The sequence below is a fragment of the Pelophylax lessonae genome, assembly GCF_965119305.1.
Source record: "Pelophylax lessonae genome assembly, chromosome: 3".
In the NCBI taxonomy this organism is placed as follows: Eukaryota; Metazoa; Chordata; class Amphibia; order Anura; family Ranidae; genus Pelophylax; species Pelophylax lessonae.
In genome coordinates this window covers 348,871,327-348,895,674 of record NC_138770.1, presented here as the reverse complement: position 1 = coordinate 348,895,674, position 24,348 = coordinate 348,871,327, and the positions used below count along the sequence as shown (strand labels likewise).

The following is a 24,348-nucleotide window of genomic DNA, read 5'->3' as shown; positions in this document are numbered from 1 at the left end:
GCCGCTCTGCTCCCAGTCGGCTGATCGGCCTTTCCTCTTCCACAAGATGGAGGCGGATGAGTCACCAGTCAGAAGACAAAAGAGCGGCCCTATCACATGGGTGGGGAGTGCGAGCTCTACCAGCACCGCACTACTTTACATTCAGCTTGGACTTCTTATTATGTATAGAATGTATATGGTGTGTGTGTGTGTGTGTGTGTGTGTGTGAATATATATATATATATATATATATATTCTGGAGATTGCTTGCTGTTGCATAATGCACTGGGTGCCCTGCCCACATGACTAAACCTGATCAATCATTTCCTACCTCACTGTTTCTCCATGACTCAGCTCTCTGTCCAGCCAAGACACAGGATTAATACGCTTTTTTTTTTTTCTCCTTTTTTTTGTTTTTTCTTTTTAATAAAGGTGTCCATCGCCAACATCTAAAACTCCACAATGGGAAAGGAAAAGACACACATCAACATCGTCGTCATTGGACACGTAGATTCTGGCAAGTCCACAACAACTGGACATCTCATCTACAAATGTGGTGGGATCGACAAGCGTACCATTGAAAAATTCGAGAAGGAAGCTGCTGAGGTGAATCTTGCATTTTATGTTATAAAGTAGTATATAGTCTGTATGATCAGATGTTCGAATTCTTGAATAGGGATTTTTTTTTTTTGTATGACTAATTGTTTAGCTTGGACACAAGTATCCTAGTCCTGATAGTCTTGTCTACTGCAGTGTTAATTTTGGCAGCAAATTTCAATTTAGTCTTGGGACTAAAATGGCGTTTTAGTCTTCTGCAAGTGTTTTTAGTTTCATTTTAGTCAACTAAAACGTCCTACATTTTAGTCGACTAAAACTCATTTTAGTCATCTATATGGGTGTAGTTCAATTGTAATTTGTAATGCATTATTTAAGCATTTCTCTACAATTTCCAAACTCATTATATACTACTGCTGGTCCTGGAGTGAAAAATCTAATGTTATTATTTATAGTATTAAGCTTTGAGCATGCACCAGTGTTAATTTTGGCAGCAAATTTCGATTTAGTTATAGTCTTGACTAAAATGCCATTTTAGTCATCTGAATTATTTTAGTCGACAAAATTAACACTGGTCTACTGAGCCTATAGTATACTTTGTTTTAAGCATAAACTTTGCAGTGCTCTACATTCACATCAGTCTGTCCCAAAAAGCTTACAATGTAAGGTCCCTAACTCCATGCACACACAGTGCACGTTTTTAGACAGGAGCTAATTATAACCTTCCAGCATGAGTTTGGGAGGAAAGGAGTACCCAGTGGAAACCCATTCAGACACAAGGAGAAGACAAACTCCAGTCAGGTAGTGTCATGGTTGGAATTTAAACCCCACGACCATTGTGCTGCTAGGTGGAAGTGCTAATTACTTGTGCTATGTATTTGTATAGGTTTACATAATTGCTGGTAATGTTAACTGAAAAGGTGTTTTTATTTTTGCAGTTGGTAGTGTTTTTTTGTTCTTTAAAGCGGTAGTATACTGCAAAAACCCCTGCAAGACCAAGGCATAATGAGCTAGTATGCATCGCATACTAGCTCATTATGAAATACTTACCTTCGAACAATGAGGCGTGGGAGTCCTTTTCCGGCACTTCCCGGCAAGGAACGCTGAAGGTCTGCTGGACCTTCAGAGCGCATGCGCTGCTCACGTCAGTGGCTGCATGCAGAAGCGAATATCTCCTAAACCTGCACGGTTTAGGAGATATTAATTGTACTTACAGGTAAGCCTTATTTTATTATATGTCACAAAAAGCAGTCTACTACCGCTTTTAAGAGGTTGTAAACCTCAACCTGCGTAATGAGCTAGTATGCATCACATACTAGCTCATTATGCCTTTGTCTTGCAGGTTATTTTTTTTCAATACTTTAGAATGAAGCCCCCGCAGTGCCGTCCGCTCACCGATAACACGGCAGACATGTTTGGCCTTTCTGCTTCACGTCCTCCGGCCATTTAATTGGCCGCAGGCACGATTACATCACTCCTGTGCATGCCATTCAAGGCATAGGTCTGAAGGAACGGCATGGGTGGCTGTTCCTTAAGAGCGCATGCGCAGAGGTCTTCAGCTGTATGTATTGTAAATATCTCCTAAATGGTGCAAGTTTAGGAGATATTTACAGTACCTCTAGGTACAAGTTATTAAGGAGGGTTTACAGCCACTTTAAGAGTAATAACTACCAATTGCAGCTTGGTAATTTGCTCTTGTGGTGTATAAAGAAACAGAGAAAGGGTTGCATGTTCTCTTTTTTGCATTACTTCTGAAGGGATGTGTGATCAGATGTGTGCTTAGAGGATACTATAAAAACCTGAACATGACTTTCATTGAAGAAACTTTGGTGTGGACAGATTATACTGGTGTCTGGCCTGACTGCCAGCTGTATAATTTGATCCTAACTAGGTGGCTAGTGAAAGTGATAACTTGAGAGAAATGTAACACACATTATGCCAAGATACACTGGTAGCTGTCTTGTTGGTGCTGAAGCATTCTGTGAATTAGGAAACTTTATAGTTAAGTAATCGTGATTCTCTTGTCTCCAGATGGGAAAGGGCTCCTTCAAATATGCTTGGGTCTTGGACAAACTGAAGGCTGAGCGTGAACGAGGTATTACCATCGACATTTCCCTGTGGAAATTTGAGACCAGCAAGTACTATGTTACCATTATTGATGCCCCTGGCCACAGAGACTTCATCAAGAACATGATCACTGGTACTTCTCAGGTAAATGGTCCTTTTTGTACATCATAGTTTCTATAATGGGTTTTTGTATTGGCTCATTCACTCATCTAGCATGTGATTTTTCTGTGCAACATTATACAATGTAATGCATGGTGTGTTGTCTTGCTAAGCTCCTGCATAATAATAAATATTTACCATGTGCCAATTTTACTTTTCACAGGCTGACTGCGCCGTGCTTATTGTTGCTGCCGGTGTTGGTGAATTTGAGGCTGGTATCTCAAAGAATGGACAAACTCGTGAACATGCTCTTCTGGCCTACACTCTGGGTGTGAAGCAGCTTATCGTTGGTGTAAACAAAATGGATTCCACTGAGCCACCATACAGTCAGAAGAGATATGAGGAAATTGTAAAGGAAGTCAGCACTTACATCAAGAAAATTGGTTACAACCCAGATACCGTTGCCTTTGTGCCCATCTCTGGTTGGAACGGTGACAACATGCTGGAACCAAGCTCCAATGTAAGTTCCCCCTTAATAGGTTTTTGTTTTAGATGTGTTCTTGCAACCCTTCTCTGATTAATATTTTGTTCCTGTGCAGATGCCATGGTTCAAGGGATGGAACATTTCCCGCAAAGAGGGAAAAGCTGCTGGAACCACTCTTCTGGAAGCTCTTGACAGCATTCTGCCACCTAGCCGCCCCACTGACAAGGCTCTTCGTCTGCCTCTGCAGGATGTGTACAAGATTGGTGGTAAGTATTCATGTCTTGGTCAGCTGTCTCTGTGCTTATGTGTAACAGACAGACCAATTTAATTTGCTCTGTTCTTTACAGGTATTGGTACAGTACCAGTTGGTCGTGTTGAAACTGGTATCCTGAAGCCAGGTATGGTGGTTACCTTTGCTCCAGTTAATGTAACAACTGAAGTCAAGTCTGTGGAAATGCACCATGAAGCTTTGACTGAGGCTTTGCCCGGTGACAACGTTGGTTTCAACGTAAAGAACGTTTCCGTGAAGGATATCCGTCGTGGTAACGTTGCTGGTGATAGCAAGAACGACCCACCATTGGAAGCTGGTCAGTTCACCGCACAGGTATGTAGGACAGCTACAGTTCTATTGGTAGATCAGAAGATGGTAATTTGTAAGTGTTAGAATGTTAAACCTTCCCCTTTCTTAATTCAGGTAATTATCCTGAACCACCCAGGACAGATCAGTGCTGGCTATGCGCCTGTGCTGGATTGCCATACTGCTCACATTGCCTGCAAGTTTGCGGAGCTGAAGGAGAAGATTGACCGTCGTTCTGGTAAGAAACTGGAAGAAAATCCCAAGTCCCTGAAATCTGGTGATGCTGCCATCGTTGACATGATCCCCGGCAAGCCCATGTGTGTGGAGAGCTTCTCTGACTATCCTCCCCTTGGTAAGTAAACTTGTCAGTATAGCAACTATTGGAACCCTATGGCTTGCTTCTTTTATGGTTTGGTTCAAGGGGCTGGTCTTGTGTTCAAGGGGGTGGTCTTGTGTATTCCCCCCCCCCAAAAAAAACCCAGGTAAAGGCTTTGGAACACCTTCTAATCTCAGGCCTTTTTTTGTTAGATTAAGTGGGGGAACATGTGATCTAGAAGTCTTTCAAAACAAGCAATTTAACCAAAAACCTTTCTTTCTTAGGTCGCTTCGCTGTCCGTGACATGAGGCAGACTGTAGCTGTTGGTGTCATCAAGGCTGTTGAAAAGAAGGCAGCAGGTGCTGGCAAGGTCACAAAGTCTGCCCAGAAGGCCCAGAAAACCAAATGAATATTTCAACTATCCAGCGCCACCTCAGTCTTAACCAGTGGTGGAAGATCGGTCTCAGAACTGTTTGTCTCAATTGGCCATTTAAGTTTAATAGTAAAAGACTGGCTAATGATAACCATGCATCGTAAAAGCTTCAGAAGGAAAGGAATCTTTTGTGGACCATTTGTTTGTGGCAGTTTTAAGTTATTAGTGTTTTTAAATCGGTAATTTTTAAGTGGGAACAACTTGACCAAAAAACCTGTCACCAAATTTTTTGAGACCATTAAACAAAGTTAATGAGACCTGTTGTGGCTTGTAATTGCAAATAAAATCTAGTTCTCTATTCTCTGCCCCTGTGGCATGGAGTTAATCTGGTCAGATAGCCTTTTTTTTAGGACCACTAAAGTGTGTTCATCTTGCAGCAGAAGTATTCCATAGCACCAAAACCTTTGCTAGTAGGTTTAGAACTCCTGTCAGATTTATCTGTATGTGAGCGAGTTGGTTTTTCTTCCACTTGTGAGGAAAAATTTGTACTCGGGACAGTTAAAGGGGATATTGCAGCCCTTCATCACAGCAAGCCTGACATGGGTTCTAACTCACTTTGAAAAACAATTGAGTATAGGTACATTTTTGTTGCAAAATTCCATGCTCCCTTTGAAAGGTGGGGGGGGGGGGTTTCCTTCCCTCTCATCGGTTGTGTATTTCTCACTTGCATTATAATATAAAGAGATTTTACCTAAACCTGGGTGTTTTTGTACAAAGAAAACAATGCATTCTTATTTTCTAGTGTGAACTTCAGGCCTGTTAAGGTTTGTTTTTGGTCTTGTTTGAGATGTTAAAGGATTGCTTGACATCCTGGCCTGGATGTACTAGAAAATGGTATGCAGCCTTAAATGGAATTCCAGGTTAAATCTAGCTTTTAAAGTGGAATTTAAGTAAGAAAATAAAGTCCTGCTAGAGGACTTAAAGCTGGTCCCTTTTGCAGCTATAGATATTTAAAACATTAAAATAAGTGATAGTTTTTAAAATTCAATAATACTCTTCTCTTCCTCCCCCCCCCCCCCCCCCCCCCCCCCTCTCCATTTTTAGATACTGTGGAGTTTGTAGAGGCTGATCTATATTTGAACTGCAACTGCCATGGTGCTGCACCTGGCCAGTTATGACACCAGCCATTTGCTGGTTTGACAGTTGATTAAGGACACAATCAAATGTGACCGTACGTGTATGGGGAGGGGGGGGGGGGGCTTTTTATAGTAGGGTTCCACTTACATGCTCCCATCCCTGTCTTCACATATAGCAGCATGGTGGTTATACTTCTCACTATGCTCCCATCTGGTTATATGATCAGCTCCCTGTGGCCAGCTTCAGGGGAGAGGGTGCCCTATTGGGGAGACACATAACCAGAGTACTTTAAAGAGTATAGAGGAACTGCAGTCTGCTCACATAATTTGTGATAAAACCTATTTGCCATTCTGAAGGTTCCCTCCAAATTTTGCATATAAATATGCGTACTGTACTTGCCAAATATGTTGCAGACACCTCCCTCCACTATGGCTGGCTGCAGCCATTTCAACTGGGCAGCTGAAGCTGCTCCCTGATCACTTACTAGATTCACACAGGTCTGTTATCTTTGCCCGCATCCAGGTCAGCTTTCCTATGACTAGTCCCTCCCTCCTCTGCTGGCAAACTCATGAGAGGGAAAGCTGTGCATGATGTCATTAGCCTAGGGTTTTTACCAGTCAAGGAGGAAGTATATTTACTGGCAGGAAGAAAATGTTTTCCTATCCAAGGTTAAAATGATGGAAGATTTAATAGAAGGAAAAAAAGATAGAGCTGCTTTTTAATAAGCATCTTCCTTCTGCAGGGGCGTTAATTTGAAGTATACAAAGGGGAATGGGGGCCTTTTAAGCTTGGCTATAAAGCCTGGAATTCCACTTTAATGTCCAAAATACATTCTTGAAAACCACCTTTAAAAGGCACTGGGTTTTGTCACATAACTGCCTTTTAAAGCAATTGAAAATGCACATTGGTACAAAGAGAAATCTGTCCCTAAGCTGAAAAGGAAAATCACTAACTATCATTTAGTGCAGTTGTCTGAAATGGCACACAATATGCAAGCAGATGAAGCCTTCTATATTATGAACAATGTGGTGTATTGTTACCATGGTTAGATTGCTGAGCATATCTGCAGGTTGTAGTGTAGCCCACTTGCCAAATGAAAGCACTGTGTATGCTTTTTCTGTCTAACTTTGACTGCATACTTGTGGTATTGCTACTGACCCATCCCACAAATCTTGGAACTAGCTGTTAATTCTCCATTCCTGGGCAAGAATACAGTGTGACTCTTGCCATAGTCATCTAGGTTAAACCTGCCAAGCTTCAGGGGATACAGATAATATTGAATTCTGTGATACACGGGACATATGTACTGAAGTCGCTTGCACCAGTTTCCTTGATTCTGAGCAGCTGTGTCCTGGAAAAGCCTCTTGATTCAGCCTGAGAGCAATTCTGTGATTGCTTAGTTATGGTTTCCTGTACATGATTGAGAGGGTGCTCCTTATGCAGCATTGTGATTGGCTGTGTAGTGTTAATGTCATTGGGAGCATGTTCTCTGAGATTCTGATTGCACCTATTTGACATTGGGGGCACCAATAGCCCAAGAACAGCACAGTGTGGCAGATGTACATTTAAATAACCAAACCCCTGCATATTGTCATACTTGTCTATTTACCATAGGTATGTTGCCATGGAGGCTTGGCTCATTTCACACTAATCTTCCTGTAGCATCACATTTTGTGTGAAGGTTACTTATCCAGGTTGTAGAATTAGTAGAGGATGGTCATGTATCTGGGCAGAACAAGTTCAGTTAGCCATATCAGCACATGTATTTTCCCTTACCTATCTGAGCGGTTCTCAAAATAGAGATTCATTTGAGTAAAGTTTTATTTATAGATCTCACAAGTCATTCCAGACAGAAAGGGAGTATAGCATAGTACCATATGTGGGCTACTAAGGTTAGGCTATAAATAAAGCAAAGCTAGTTTTCAAACCATTAATACATGAATGTAAAGTGCGTTGGTAGTGAAGATGGTTTTGAAACTTCATTATCATGAAGGAATGTATACCATATTTCCCTGCTCTCTACCTGTGATTGCACTCAGAGTATTGAAAGAGTATAGACTTAAAAAAAAAAAAAAAAAAAAAACAACCTAGGTCAATGCTGCTTCTATTTCCCCCCCCCCCACTGGCTTTGCAGTAAAAATTGATCAAACACTGCTAATCGCTCACTGGGTTGTGGGGGCAGGTGGCTTGGTCTCTCAGTGGATTGCCCATAGGTGCTGGTCTTAGTGATTACATGGTCTGAAAGCTCCCGATCACAAGTGGCATTTGTGAGCTTTCTGTTAGCTGCCAGTGACTGCTGGAAGCGTGCAGGGTATTCACAGCATTGTGTGTATGGCGGGGGTTTGATGTGAAAGAGTATCAGATAACTGTTTTGGGTAGGGGTGAAGGGGGCAGAGGACTCTACAATGGAGGGCAGTGATGTGAAGGGGGCAGGGGACACTACAGTAATCCAGAGGACACAGCATTGGGGGGTACAGAACACTACAGTGGGAGGGTGATGCGAAGGGGACAGAGGACACTATTGTGATGCTGTCTTTTTATTCTGAGCTTGGACTTCCCTGGATCTTTGCTTTCCTCCATGTTGTCCAGGTAGCTCTCAACCTCTGAAAGGCTGCCTACCCCTGCCTTAAGGCATGCAAGTCAAACTAGTGTGTGTTATGGGCTGCATGTGGTCCTCCACCTCCTCCATTGTGAGCTAAGTGGTTTAAAATGGATTTAAACTACAACATTTTTGGTTTTTTTTTTTTTTTTTGTTTAGTGAATAATCAATACCACCTAAATAAAGCTCTTATCAGTAAAAAAAGAAAAATTTGGATAGTGTTGCATGACTGTGCAGTTGTCATTTGAATTGTACCAGTGTGGAAAGCTGAAAATTGGCCTTGGCAGGAAGGGAGTGAAAGTGCCTGGAATTGAGGTGGTTAATTTTGCTTCAAGGATATAAAATAAAACCACTGCTTCCCAAGCTGTTCTCTAGTTAATAGGTTACACCTCTACATAATTTTGCTGCTAAATACTTGGCTGAAGTTTAGTCTACTTAAGCTGGATAAACACTATACAATTTTCTTTAGATTTTTTTTCCTTTAGACTTACCAAAACCATATATTAGGAGGTAAACCTAAACACTTAATTTGCATGCAATCAGGCAGGCCCTTGCACTACATAGTGGAAGGTAAATCTACCAACATAAGTTGTATAGTGTGTGTGTATCCAGCTATATAGTTTGCTTTCTCTGGTACCCCCTTTAAAAATTAGCTAATTACATTTTGAAAAAAAAAAAATGGGTTACATTTCGTTATTTTGGTTTCTGCTTCTCTATGCAATGCAGGCAGATCATGGCTGATGGAAGGGGCGAGTACCATGCTGTATAGTTCTTCTGAATACCTCACAGCATCCTTAGTATTTCTTTCAAGAGCCCTCAGTCCTAAAGGGTTAGTTTTTGGGAGGCGCTATGCAAATATCAAATTGCATTGATGGGAAGATGTCAGCCTTAAGGAGTGGGAGTTTCTAGATGGGTTGTATTGGCATGCAGTTGGGTAATGCCTACATTTGACGGTGAGTCTTCATGTTTATAGAACTGAAATCTAATGAATGAAAGAGATGGACCCAAGGACAGGAAGGTGGGGTAGGAAGTGTTAGATTATGCTTGATGTCCTCCATCCAGTAAATTAGGTGGATTTTCATACAGGAGTTTGCATGTGGACCAAGCTGTCTCCAACTGCTCTCGGGTACAGCTTCTGATTGGGAGCCATTGTGACAGGCTTCAAATTGTGACACTCAAATGACTGCGGGGAGGCAGTGTAAAGGTGCTAGGGGAATGGTTTCTGGCCCCTTTCTCAGGAATAAAATGTGTTCTAAACGTACAAAGGAAAATTATGATACTGATGGGATATACACCTACACTTTGCTCTGAAGCATAAAGATCCTTTTGTCATTTATGTGGGTCAGTCTATAAGGCCCCATTCAAACCTGGACATTTTGGGTGTGTGGCAGAATCACTGAAATTTTGCCCGTGATATCAAAATGCGGGATTAGGTGCCATTATTTTCAATGACACCTGAACCCGTGTTTTGAGATTGCGGGCAGAATCCCAAAATGCTCAGGTCTGAACAGAGCCTTAAAATCTGATTTATGTAGTGTCATATGATCCTAATATATCACTCAAATTTTTTGTTCCAGTTTGAGTTAGTGTTTTTTATAGCACGGATCTCCAGAGTTTGAAGCTGAAGTTAAGCTTTAAAAAAAATAAATAAATGCCTAGAGCTTTAGGTCCCTTTCACACGGGCACACCGCCCGACAGTCCGTTCTGCTCAGCGGAGATCGATCCGCCAATCTGCAGAGACAGAGCTGTCAGATCCCCGCTGTCCTCTATGGGGGGAACGGACCGCCTGTCCGTTCTCATCCGATCTTCCAGACGGAAGGATAATAGGGTTTCCAATCCTGGATTTCATGGACCGGATTGGATTGACACCCGCTGCCCCATACGGATGCATGGAGCATCTGATCAGGTCCGCCTGAAAAACTGACGGGTGGATCGGATCAGATCGCCTGTGTTAAAGGGGCCTAAGACACATCACTTAATTGTAATGAAGTACACTCACCAGCCACTTTATTAGGTACACCTGTTCAATTACTTGGTAACACATTCAAATCAAGCATCAGAATGGGAAGAAAGGGGATTTAGGTGACTCTGAACGTGGCATGGTTGTTGGTGTCAGAAGGGCTTGTCTAAGTATTTAAAAAAAAAAAAAAAAAAAGCAGATCTACTGGGATTTTCACACACAGCCATCTCTAGGGTTTACAGAAAATGGTCTGAAAAAGAGAAAATATCCTTTGAGCGGCAGTTGTGTGGATGAAAATGCCTTGTTGATGTCAGAGGTCAAAGGACAATGGGCAGACTGGTTTGAGATGATAGAAAGACAACAGTAACCCAAATAACCACTCAACCAAGGTATGCAGAATACCATCTGTGAATGCACAACACATCGCAGCTTAAAGCAGAAGACCACACCGGGTGCCACTCCTGTCAGCTAAAGAACAGGAAACTAAGGTTACAATTCTCACAGGCTCATTAAAATTGGACAATAGAAGATTGCAAAAATGTTGACTGGTCTGATGAGTCTATTTCAGCTGCAACATTCATATGGTAGGGGCAAATTTTTGGCATAAACATGAAAGCATGGATCCCTCCTGCCTTGTATCAACGGTTCATGCTGGTTGGGGATATTTTCTTGGCACACTTTGGACCCTTTAGTACCAATTGAGCATAATTTAAATGCCACAGCTTAGGAGTATTGTTGCAGTCCATGTCCATTCCTTTCTGACTACAGTGTACCCATCTTCTGATGGCTACTTCCAGCAGAATAATGCACCATGTCACAAAGCTCAAATTATCTCACAACTGGTTTCTTAACCACTTGCCGTCTGCTCACTCGAGCACTACTGCAGCAAAGTGGTTCGTTATCGTCTGGCGACGTAGACCTACGTCGCCAGACACTCCCCCTTCTCGGCGGCGCGCTCCTGATGTATTTAGTCACAGCGGGAGTCGGGCCAGGGGAGGAGCAGCGGCGATCGCCGTTGCTCTTCCCCGATCGTCGGGGAATCGAGTGTGGAGATCCGCCCGCTTGTGTAAACACAAGCGGGCGGATCTCCTAAGTGACAGGCAGAGTCAGATTGCAGGGTTCAGCATAGCTGAACATGCGATCTGTCCTTGTGTCACTCAGTCACCTCCCCCCACACGTTAGTAAGCACCAGGCATACATTAACCCCTCCCTCTCCAATAAAATTAACCCCTTCCCTGCCAGTGTCATTTTTACAGTAACAGTGCATATATATAGCACTGATTACTGTAGTAATGTTACTGGTACCCCCAAAAATGTCAGTCAAGGGTCCGATCTGTCCGCCGCAATGTCGCAGTCCCGCAAAAAAAAAAAACGCAGATCGCCGCCATTACTCGTTAAAAAAAAAAAACACCAAAAATGACAGAAATATTTCCCTTAGTTAGTAAACGCAATAACTTTTGCGCAAACCAATCAAAATACGCTTATTGTGATTTTTTTTACCAAACATAGGTAGCAGAAAACAAATTGGCCAAAAATTTAAAAAAAATTTTTGATTTTTACATTTTTTGGGGGGGGAATTTCATATAAAAAAATCAAAATTTACGCTCTTTTTTTGTTTATAGCGCAAAAAGTAAAAATCGCACAGGTGATCAAATACCACCAAAAGAAAGCTGTTTATGGGGAAAAAAGGACGTAAATTTCGTATGGGTATGTCGTCGCACGACCGCACAATTGTCAGTTAAATTTGCACAGTGCCGAATCGCAAAAAGTGGCCCCAGACGTAAGACAGCAAAATCCTCTAGTGGTAAAGTGGTTAAACACGACAATGAGGTCACTACTCCAATGGCCTCCACAGTCACCAGATCTCAATCCAATAGAGCACCTTTGGGATGAGGTGGAATGGGAGATTGGCATCATGGATGTGCAGCTGACAAATCTGAAGCAACTGCATGATGCTATCATGTCATATGGACCTAAATCTCTGAGGAATGTTTCCGACACCTTGTTGAATCTATGCCACGAAGAGTTAAGGCAGTTCTGAAGGGAAAAGGGGGCCCAACCCTGTATTAACAAGGTGTACCTAATAAAGTGGCCATGGAGTGTATATCCAATGAAATCTGTACTGTCTGGTCCTCTTCCTGTGTCTGAGCTTACATCGCTGCAATGTTTACCGGCTTTGGGCAGCACAGCAGTACAGTTCATCTAATGGGGATACGCCTCCTCCTTCACAGAGAAGTTACTTAATTGATTATACAGCTTGCAACATGATCTGAAAATAGAGGATTCTCTCCCCCATTCACAGATCATGTTATAGGCAGTGTAATCAATGAAATAGGTATTTTTTAAAAATTGCCATTTAACCCCTTCACATTGACGGAGCGCAAATATGCAGCCTCGGTTTCAGGGGGTTGTACCAGGGTGATGCCTGCAGCTAGAGGCATCACCCCACTATCGTTGTTTGAAACCAATGGTCAGCTTTCTTGTAATGACAACCGATGCGGCTCTGCTGGAAACATTCCACCTTCCATGGCTCACTGGGGTCTCCCATCCCACCGGGAGACCTTATCAACCAGCCGGCACGTCCGCCAGCTGGCTGAAGACCCAAACAAAGCCGAATTTGGCTCCTATTGGGTCTCCCATGTAAAAACATGGAACCGATGTCATGACATCACTTCCGGGTACTGGAGCCTTAAAGGCACAAATTAAAAAAAAAAAAAAAATGACAGCATTCAAAACAGCCAAACTTGATGTTTTGAATGCTTTTAAGTGTAGAGAAGGGGTTTGGGGTCCTTTAGACCCCAGATCCCTCGATAAAGCGGACCTGTCACTGCCTATTACTGTCACAAGTAATGTTTACATTCCTTGTGACAGCAATAAAAGTGATCACGTTTTTTTTTTTTTTTTAAATGGCCCTCCATGCTCGCTCGCAGAAGCAAACACATACGCAAGTTGCATCCACATATGTAAACGGTGTTCAAACCACACCTGAGGTATTGCCGTGATCGTTAGAGTGAGAGCAATAATGGGATAGCAGACAGGACTTATTTCTATACTTTAATAACTTATACTAAAAATAAAGAGACTGAACACCAATCTGGAATTATAAAGGCCGCGGCCGTTTTAATACTTGTATCAATAAATTAACATAAACAAAATAAACTTTAACCCGATCACTAAGATCCAGGTTACCAAAAGTTATAATACAACCAACCAAATTATCCAAACATACTCATCACATTAAGTGGTAAATAAACCAAAAACTCGTCCCTCTTTGCACCACGCAAAGATGACCTAACAAGTATAAATTGGCCGCGACAGCCAAGGGGAGGGGGGGGGGAGGGGAACAGAACTTGTCAACTTGCCACGAAGTCCTTGAGGTAAGTGATGCTTCAGGCGCTGAGCCCCCTTTAAATAGCTCCCAGGCAAGCTCAAAGGCGGGAAGAAGAACAAGCACAAACTAGTTTAAACTCTGCTCTCCCTAGCTACAGAATAAGCCCCACTGCGATTGGGGCTTATTCTGACCATACACTAGCTTCCCCACCGAAATCTGCCTAGTAACCCCTATGACTAGCTAAATGGGATCCATATTTCTTAACTAGCCTGTTGCCATCCCATCTAGAAAAAGGGGCTCATTCGAACCCCTTTTTCTTTACATGGGATAGCAGACAGTACTTATTTCTATACTTTAATAACTTATACTAAAAATAAAGAGAATGAACACCAATCTGGAATTATAAAGGCCGCGGCCGTTTTAATACTTGTATCAATAAATTAACATAAACAAAATAAACTTTAACCCGATCACTAAGATCCAGGTTTCCAAAAGTTATAATACAACCAACCAAATTATCCAACAGACAGGAGGCTTAAGCCCTCCTGTCACCACCCCACAGCGCGGCCTGCTCAACACAAGTACCCAGATTGGTATTAAAGATATCGAGCCCGATATCTGAAAGGTGGACGTCATTAGACCTGTAGAGCCCAGCGATTCCACCCTCCAGCTCAAAATGCCGGAAGGACAGAACGCCTGCGGAACCTAACCATCTAGCTAAGGCTTTGTTGATCCGCCTCCGCACCTTCTCCAATGGTTTTAGGTGCGGGTGCTTAAACCAGACAAGCCGGGGAACAACCTCAGAAAAAACAATCCGCATACCTGGGTATGCGGAATGCAAATAAACTAGGTCATCTCTAATCCTAAAAACTAGATCCAGAGACCTAAACTTCCCAATGTCATTTCCCCCCAGATGAATGATCATCACACCAGGGGGGGAAAGGACCTGCAAAAGTCTGCTAAGTTCAGGTAACAGTTCAGCCCAACACATGCCCCTCTTACTGAACCAATGGACGCGATAGAAACGTGGATCCAAACCAATGTTCTCAGAATAAATCCTCCTTCTGGCTCTCGCACGGGCCCAATGAACAAAGGAGTGACCAACGATCCATATCGAGAGGCAGATAGATCCTAAAAATCAATGACAAGTGTTAGGACGAATATACGTGACATAAGCATTAGACTTCCACCTGCCAATTTCCTTTAAAGCCTGAGCCTTGACCCCCAATCTGGCGGCCTCAGTGGCCGCACCAATTTTTATATGAAATTCCCAAAAAAATATATGTAAATGTCATTTTTGTTGTTTTTATTAACGAGTAATTGCGGCGATCTGCGATTTTTTTGCGGGACTATGACATTGCGGGGACAGGTTGGACCCTTGACTGACATTTTTGACACTTTTGGGGTTACCAGTGACATTACTACAGTAATCAGTGCTATACATATGCACTGTTACTGTAAAAATTACACTGGCAGGGAAGGGGTTAACTTTATTTGAGAGGGAGGGGTTAAGTGTGTCCCTAGGGGCGTGATTCTAACTGTGATTGGATGTGGCTTGAGGTGTAAGAACAGAGATCAACGGTCCTACATAGCAGAACCGTGTGATCTCCATTCTTACACAGGGAAGAATGATAGGCGGCTTTGTTTACATTAGCCGCCTGCCTTTCTCCTGCTGTAACGGACAATCGCGAGTGCCCAGCGGACATCGGGTCCACCGGGCACACGGGGGGGGGGTTCTGTGAGCGAGTAGGAGCGCTCCTCTGGCGGCGCTCGCTCCCTAGAGCCTCACAGGCTAGCGACATAGTCCTACGTCGCTTTGCCTGTGAGGGGCTGACCGCCGCAGTAAATAGTCCTACGGTGGTCGGCAAGTGGTTAAGTACCGTAGTTTGTGGCCGTTCCGCGAGTGTGTGCCATTTTAAGGCATGACATGTTAGGTATCTGTTTAAACAGCATTACAATTATCACAATATACAAAAAAAATTGGGCTAATTTTACTGTTTTTTTTTTTTATTCATGAAAGTATTTCTGCCCAAAAAACTGCTACACAAATACTATGTGAGATTAATTATTACAACGATTGCCATTTTATTCTCTAGGGTCTCTACAAAAAAAAAAACTATATAATGTTTGGGGGTTTGAAGTATGGTAATTTTCCTGGCCCACCTCACATCAGCACACAACGGATTAACACCTCCTCTGGAGCCCACAGGACCACCTCTTCCTAGCTAGATAAAAGACAGCCCCTCCCCCAACTAAAGTGTTCTTTTTTGGTCATGCTCCAGGCCACCTGTTGATTGCAGATGGTAAGTACTTTGTTTGCTGCAAGTACCCTACCCCCCGCCAAACCTTCCTCTCCATGTTCAGCCTCTCATGGAGTTGGAAGACCCAGAAAGCTGGAAGTAAGTCTTCCTCAAAACTGGATGCCCTATGTGCGTGGCCGTGGGCACATGATGCTTAAACAGCATTGATATTGTACAGGTGTGGTTTTATAAAAGCTCTGCAATGTTGTCATTGCCTCTCCCTTGAGTTTTTTCCTGTGTTGTATATGCAGTGCACCGCTCTCCCGGCTTTATTTTCAGCTTGAGAGTGGCTGTGGATGATGTCGCAGGGAGAGGGGCAGCACGGGATGGTATCCGCCAGGCACCAAACAATGGCATAAACACTCTTGGAGGTCTGCAGAGGAAAGTACTTATCTCCCTCGCTGCAATCCTGCCAGGTAAAGATTTGTTGCTGTTAATCCCTGCTGTGCAGTGTTCTCCTGGAGATTGGACCATTTTTCTCAGATTCTTACTGTCTCCGGTCTGCCTCTGGATGTGCTATCCTGACTCCCGTGCTATGCTGTGTACTCCTGTGGGATTGACGGTCTGACTGTGTCTGCCTCTGGAAGTGTTACCTGGGTTCACCTTCTGTCTGCTTCTATATGTGTTGCATGAGGTCACCTGCTGCTGCTTCTGAAGTAAGTGGATGAAGGCAGACGAGTTTTAAAGAGACAGTGTACATGTTTTTTTGGTGAGAGGTAATATGATTTTCTCTATATATTTTGTGCAAATATGGGCTTGCCACACCTGATAGTGGCACAGAAGACTAGCAAAGGTAGGAAGGGGCAATGTGGGACATGCTCAAGGACTAAAAATTATGATGTTTTGCATTATTTTAGGAGCAGAAACCCTGAAAGCAAATGCTCCAAAAAATATAAGACCCGCCAACGATCATCTCCTGTCCAGGACAATCCTCATCCCACGAAGTCCTCCACAGGGCAGCTTTCATGCTCCCCAAGCACCTCATGTGGCACTGGCTCACAGGCGTTTGTCAGCATAATAGGAAATGCCAACTCAGGGTGCATTTTGGGCCTGCATGCAGTCTTCAGTGGTAGAGAAATGAAAATGCACAGTTTGCCTCACAAGGATATGGAAGTGCAAAATTCTAAGCCCTATTGGGGAGGTTATAGCAGAAAGTATGCTGCAGATGCCCTACCACTGTAAAAGCATGCAGATGTTTCCAAGGGTCTTCCTTTCCCATAATGATAGAGGGTAAAGTGCTCGTAGATGAAGGATGGCAGATCTCACCTGAAGACCAATTTACAGTAACAGGTTCTCTAAGCTTTATCCAAATAGGCTGATGCATTTTTATGCACTGCACTTCCAGGAGAAGATGCTGCCCTCTAGCGTCTGGCACATCAAGTGTCTTTGCTTTTTTATAACTCTTTACAAAATACTTCAATAATCCCAAAGAGAAATTGGGAAATTGTTGAAGATCCTATGGATGGAAAAATGGACTTGTTCATACCAGATGCAGTCCAGTAAGTTTTAATCTGCAGCAAGAACGCATGGACAGTGTTTAGGTTGTATTCCAATGAGCTAGTTCACACCAGTGCAGTGCATTCTAATGCAGTCAACAAAGTAAAATATGTTACATTGTTTCTATATTGAACACATCTGGAAAGTGGCAGAACGCATTGAGAATGCATCAAAAAAACTCATGCAGAAACACATATGGAACAGGCGATCAGGCTTGTAGAGAATCTATACAGTGACAGATTTTTCCTCTAAACCAGCAACATTGTTCACTTCGATATATAAATTGTTTAGAAATTGCATTAAATTCAAGACTGGAAACTGCAAGATTTGGCACAGTTTCTGGAGGAGTTGAACTTGGAAGATGGCTTCTGGTTGATGTGTTGATAGACCTAGTACAAACCTGGCACACTCAGTCACAGCCATGAGAGCATTGTGATTACGCCATTGGAGGGCAGATATAACGTTCCCCACAAGCCTTCAACATTTCCTATAGCGCAGTGGCGGCTGGTGCTCAAAATTTTTGGGGGGCGCAAACAGAAAAACGAGTGACCAGTGTGCCCCCAATCAATGCGGAGTGCCACAGATTGCCCCCAATCAATGTAGAGCGCCACAGCATGCCCCCCCAATCAATGCAGAATGCCACAGCGTGCCCCCCAATCAATGCAGAGTGCCACAGCGTGCCCCCCAATCAATGCAGAGTGCCACAGCGTGCCCCCCAATCAATGCAGAGCGCCACAGCGTGCCCCCCAATCAATGCAGAGCGCCACAGCGTGCCCCCAATCAATGTAGAGCGCCACAGCGTGCCCCCCAATCAATGTAGAGCGCCACAGCGTGCCCCCCAATCAATGTAGAGCGCCACAGCATGCACCCAATCAATGCAGAGCGCCACAGCATGCCCCCCAATCAATGCAGAGACCAGTGTGCGTGCTCCCTTCACTGCAGTGTGGGCTTCCCCCTGAGACCAATGCACTTACCTCTTCAGTCCCGGCGGTGGCTTCTTCTTCAGTCCCGGCGGCGGCTTATCTTTAGTCCCGGCGCGGCCTCTCCTCGAGACTCCGTCCTCTTCTGCGGCGGCGGGAAGGTGACCTGGCGGTGAGTGACTGATGCACGCACCGGCACCGCCCCCAACGAGGTCAGCAGGGATGTCCTGAATCATGATTGGTCCAGGCTGGTGTCTGGACCAATCATGATCCAAGACATCACAAAAGGGGGAGTGTCGGAGCGCAGTGCTCTGCGCCCAGGTGACCCCCCCCCCCCCAGAAGGCCAATCGGCGCCTCCGCCTGGTGGAAAACACCACCCCCCCATAGCCACCAATGAGTCCGGCGCCCCTAGTGGGCTAAAAATTGTTTAATTTTTTTTAATCTTTTTTTTTTTTTTCTTTTTTTTTGGGGGGGCAGCGCCCCTGCGCCCCCTATCGGCCGGCCGCCACTGCTATAGCGGGAGGTTATTGTTTGGTCAAACGCTGAGCTGAATTAAGCGAACGACCAGAAAAGTCAGGACTGTGGCCACAGACTAGTAAGAGGAGGCAGCAATCTTTAAAGTGGTAGTATCACGGTTTTTTTAACTTTTAACTACAGGTAAGCCTATGATAAGGCTTACCTGTAGGTACAATTAATATCTCCTAAACCGGCACGGTTTAGGAGATATTTGCAGTGCAAGCAGCCGCTCGCACGAGCGGCGCATGCGCTCTGAAGGTCTGGCGGACCTTCAGCTTCCCTTGCCGGCAGCTTGCCGGAAAATCGCTCCCGCGCGCATGCGCGGGAGTGACGTCATCGCGGCTCCGGCCAATTACAGCGCCAGAGACGCCGTGGGATCATGTCAGCGCCCGCAGCGGTGTCCGGGGGTCCGTGACGGGGCTTCGTTCTAAGGTAAGTAATTCAAAATGAGCTAGTATGCGATGCATACTAGCTCATTATGCCTTTGTCTTGCAGGGTTTGTTTGTTTTTTTCCTGGGTTTACAACTGCTTTAACTAAAGCCTATTGAACTTCAGAAGGGTGCAGGAGGCCAAATCCTATCGGACAGGCTGTAGATTGAACAGATCACAGTGGAAGCGCCTCAAAGTTACTTTTTACATGAAATCAAGTCCAGAGCAAGTTGCTAAGATGGCTGAAAGGTCTTTTAAAGGTGCGCTCAGATAGTCTCTTCCAGTTGGGGCCAGGAGGCCTGAGTGAAGTTGATGATTGTAGCCTCCTTCTGGAGGGTTTGGACGACAATTCTCAAAGAGCAGTGGGTCCAGAAGAAAGTTAGGTGGGAGTACAATGGTGAATTCCAAAGTTGACCACTGAATTCATTTCATTCATGACCAACAGATCTCAAAAGAGAAAATGTTTGCAAGATTATGTTTAAGAATTTATACTGCTACAAGGCCAGGGATGTCAGAAACATAGAATCATCTGGGTGCTTCTCTCCCCAGTTTTTCTGGTACCTAAGTCAGGAGCCTTCTGGTCTATTTCAGTTTTAAGGAATTAAATGTGTCCATACACACCAAGAGGTTAAAAATGGAGGCCATGCAGACAGTCACAGGGATAGTTCAGCTGGAGGATCAGTTAGTGTCAATCGATCTGCGACTCACACTGCCAGGTTCTGATCAATGCCGAGGACCAGAGGCATGTGGGATTTGCGGTGGCCAGATGTCACTTCCAGTTCAGGTGTTTGCCTTTTTACAGAATTGGCACAGCCCCAGGAATCTTTTGAAGATCTTGTTGGCAGTGGTAGTACATTGGGTCAGGTGGCACATTAGGGTGTTTCAATCTCCTTCTTTAGTCTATGAGCTGGAATGTCTATTGATCAGAAAATCTTTGTGCCTATACAAATCCAACAACTGGAGTTTTGGACATCCGTCACTGTGCTTCTTTCAGGGCATGCCTCTCAGCCCAAGAGATAAGATTATTCTGATAGCAGATCCCAGTCTTGAGGGCTGGGGAGTCTACAATCTGAAGAAACAGGTGGCATGCAGACTCTCCAATTATCTGGAACCGAAAGGAAACCTTTTCTAGCATTGCAAGCCTTTCAGTATCTTCTTCAAGAGGGCCTGAGTGAAGTTGATGGACAACAAGTCAGCAGTAGCCTACAGTACATTGCTTGCCAAGCAGACACCAGAAGCCTTTTACTGTTACATCTTACAACAGAAACTTTTCGATGGGTAGAGAGCCACAAACAGCCAGTTAACCTTGGCCTTCTTGCCAGGAAAGCAAAACCAACTAACGGTTTGGTTAGGCAGAATATTTTTCAACAAGCGCTTATATTGGTCCAATGAGGTTTTCCAGCAGTAGTTCACAGGGAGACTCCACTGAACATACAGCTTCTGATATTTGCAACAGGATACCAATGCAAAGACTCCATCATACAATATAGGTTCACAGTGCCATGGATTTTTTTTTTTGTTTGATCTTGTCTCTCTCCAGTGTTCTTTGAATATAAAGATGCTTCTGAAAATTGGGACAGAACAAGTCCATGCCATACAGGTAATTTCCACCTACCAAGAAGGCCTTGGTTTACACTGCTCCCCCAGATGTCATCAGCACCACCAAACCCGTTTCTGGTCAAATTAAATCTTTTATGGCAAGGTCAGTGACAGTACCCCAATCCAATGACACTACTTTAATAGCCTGGCTATGGAATAGGGCAGACTAGAGGTGCAGGGATTCTCATCCAAGCTTGTTCAGACCTTGGTGCCCAGAAGATCATCCGCAAACGCTACATATGAGAGGACATGAAAGAATTTTGTTTTATTTGCTCAGCAAAAGCTTTCTATCCTGTGTTCCCTGCTCTAGCCAATATCCTGGACATTTTACAGTCCGCGCTAGAGGTTGGTCTGGCATGCAACTCCATTAAGGCCCCTTTCACACATACAGTCCGTTCAGTTCATCAGTTCAGTCACGTCAAATGTATCAGTTTTTCATCAGTTTTTCGTCCGTTTTTCGTCAGTTGTCATCAGTTTTTCATCCGTTTTTCATCCGTTTTTCGTCAGTTGTTATCCGTTTTTCATCCGTTTTTCATCCGTTGTCGTCCATTTTTCATCCGTTGTCGTCCATTTTTCATCCGTTGTCATCAGTTGACATCAGTTTTTCATCCGTTGTCATCCGTTGACATCAGTTTTTCATCCGTTGTCATCAGTTGACATCCGTTTTTCGTCCGATCCGTTTTTTTGACGGATGAAAAATAGGGCATTCATCCGTTCAAAAAAACGGACATTGACGGAAGTGGATGAAAACGGATGTTAACTGATGATCATCAGTTGTCATCCGTTTTTACATAGAGATGCATTGATGTCCGTTTTTCATCCGTCAACGGATGGATGAAAAACGGACAAACGGACAGCATGTGTGAAAGGGGCCTTAAGGTACAAATCTTTACCTTATCTTTCACAGTCTTCAGACGGGTGGAAAAGCCAGTTACTAGATGCTTTTTCAGGCGACAATCTACTGTATATATGACCTTGAAGGAAATCCTTGTTCCCTATGGGGGACTTAGGCTTGGATCTGAGAGCACTGGTGCTGGCACCCTTTGCTCCAACGGTTTCATTTGCATTAAAATTCCTCACAGAAGAACGAGTTTGTCTGCCAGCAACTACTTCAGACAGAAGGATGTTGAAGATTGCAACACTTTTTCCTGCAAGGGCCCTTTTGTGTCTTTTCTTTTTTACCAGAAATACTGATACTTTGTCTATCTCCAAAGTTCAATTTTAAAGTGGTATCTAGTTTCCAGCAAAACTGGGAAGTAGTCCCTCTGAGTTTTTGCTCAAGAGTCACTGGGTGCACATTAAGAAAACTTCAGTTCCTGACACATGGTCAATTTACTAACTGTTGGATTTCAGGGGTGATTACATTGGCATGCAGGAAGTAGGCATTTCTGCTCTGAAACAGTTGCAAGCTTATTTGACTAGAGGGGCGGTAGCCTTTGGGGCAGTTATACCAGGATTGCTTGGAAGATCTATGTAAGACGGCTAGCTTGAAGTTCTTGTGCGGCCTACATTTAACCTTACAAACTAGATATGCGATCAGCTTCAATTGGCTTCAACAGCTTTTCTTTGAGTGTCTCTTTCCATGTGTTCCCCCCCCCCCCCCTATATTCAGCTATGGTATATCCTGTGGTGTGCTGACGTGGGGTGGGCCAGGAAAACGGAAAATTGTTATCAAATACTTACCGTAATTTTCCTTTCCTGGCCTATCCTCACATCAGCACAGGACTCCCTCCCTGGTGGCCTGTTGCAGGCTAGGTTATCAAACGCTTAAGTTGGGGGAGGGGCTTTCTTATATCCAGCTAGGAAGAGGTGGTTCTGTGGGCTCCAGAGGCGGTGTTAACTCGTTGTGTGCTGACGTGAGGATAGGCCAGGAAAGAAAAATTTACAGTAAGTATTTCATAACAATTTTCCGTTTTCTAGCAAAATATACTGATTTTAGCTTGTAAGCAACATATTTCAAAAAACGGCTTAGGCTCCAAGGGGTAAAAATATAGAGGAGGATAGGCTTTGGATTGATCCCAAGTTAAAAAAAAAAAAACCAACAACAAAGAGGTGGAGCTCCACTTTCACTACAGGTAAATGATGTGACTAAAGCTGTATGGAATTTATTTTTAGCTAAACTTCATCTTTAACATTTTTTTTTTTTTTTTTTTTGCTGGAGAGTTTTGACAAAAATATAAAAGATCCTTGGCTTTTGGCTATAAAGGGAAACCAGTACTGTGCTGACTTGAGTGGAAATACTAGTTGTTGCTGTAGCACCATCTTACCCCTGGGCAGAAGAGGACCTCCAGGCTCAGTGGGCTAGTATTTCATCTCGCAGGGTGAAATTTTTGGCATGTTGTAAAGTAAAAGCAAGTTGGGTGTCAGTCACTTAAAGATTGAAGGGTTTAGCACCACAGTGAACTCCAGAAGAGAGGATACAGGATACCCCAAAACATCTCTAGCCTTTTCTTCTAGTAAATTGGTTAAGAAAAAGAAATTGGCAGCACTCCAGGTTGAGTCAAAATCCAGATTTATTGACTGGACATCCAAATATGACAATCGTGACAAGGTAGACGCGTTGGTTGTTGGCCCTTTAGGAACAGCTAAATAGAACTCCGATTCTAAAAAAAAAAAAAAAAAAATAATCACAGGTACATTGGTGAATGAACAGTGAGAACTTGCAATTTCCACTGGCAGCAGCTTCTTATCTGCTCTCCAGGATACACTTTAGCACAGAAGGCCTCCCTCTGGCCATGCAAATCAGAGTGCAACTGTCATTCAGGGATTTTATCAATCTGCAGTTGTTGATGCCTGCAGGGTGCATCAGATCCTTGACTGACAGCTCCATTCCACTTTGCATGGCCTGGGGAAGGGAGATGTCACAGGACATGTAACCTGCTCTGTCTTAGCCTTAAAGCGGAGCTCCGGCTTTCTTTCTTTTTTGATCACCCCGTGATAGTTGCAGCTTATGCAATCTAAATCAGTATATGCTACATATGAAAATGTTTTCTTTTTTAATTTGTTTATTTGTACTCACTGGACCCTCCAGATCCAGTGAGCTTAGTGTTGGCATCTGAAGCCTGCTCGGAGCGGGAAAAGGTGCAGTTGGCTACTTAGTGTGCACCTCCCGATCTCGCGCCTACGTTAACAAAGCTCGGCACACTTGATGTATTGCAGGTTACCCACTGACTCCTGGGATTGATGACACATATCCCAGGAGCCAATGGGCGGCCAGTGCGAGGTACTGAGAAAGTGAATCTTTTTAGTGACACGAAAAGGTAAAATGCTTTAGAAAAAAAAAAAACGTTCCCAACATTTAGGGCACTGTGATCAGCAACACTAGAGGCCAAACTTCAAATACAGAGTAAATCAAGTCATCAAGCAAAAAGGGACAGCCGGCAACTCTGTATATCTTCAAATGGCTAATGCGTTTGGCGATGAGCCTTGATCACAACACATATAAAGTACAAAAGCACATTTATTATCAGCAGATCACAAAAGTGAGTACACTCCTCACATTTTTGTAAATATTTTATTATACCTTTTTATGTGACAACACTGAAGAAATTACATTTTGCTACAATGTAAAGTAGTGAGTGTACAGCTTGTATAACAGTGTAAATTTGC

General features: G+C 43.7%; 1 protein-coding gene across 1 annotated transcript; it reads left to right on the top strand.

The window, feature by feature from the left end:
- Positions 1-411: 411 nt before the first annotated feature.
- EEF1A1 (eukaryotic translation elongation factor 1 alpha 1) lies at positions 412-4,713 on the top strand. The gene is made up of 7 exons (XM_082249920.1): positions 412-585; positions 2,566-2,745; positions 2,924-3,220; positions 3,300-3,450; positions 3,532-3,788; positions 3,879-4,113; positions 4,362-4,713. Exons 1-7 carry the CDS (start codon positions 442-444, stop codon positions 4,484-4,486), a joined length of 1,389 nt encoding a protein of 462 aa, XP_082106046.1. The 5' UTR covers positions 412-441; the 3' UTR covers positions 4,487-4,713.
- Positions 4,714-24,348: the final 19,635 nt, after the last annotated feature.

What these genes read in the sequence shown, in the direction of transcription:
- EEF1A1 (XM_082249920.1), top strand. Translation starts at nt 442, where the DNA reads ATGGGAAAGGAAAAGACACACATCAACATCGTCGTCATTGGACACGTA. An exon ending in CTGGTCAGTTCACCGCACAG is followed by an intron (nt 3,789 to 3,878) that starts GTATGTAGGACA and finishes TTCTTAATTCAG; the next exon opens with GTAATTATCCTGAACCACCC. An exon ending in CTCTGACTATCCTCCCCTTG is followed by an intron (nt 4,114 to 4,361) that starts GTAAGTAAACTT and finishes TTTCTTTCTTAG; the next exon opens with GTCGCTTCGCTGTCCGTGAC.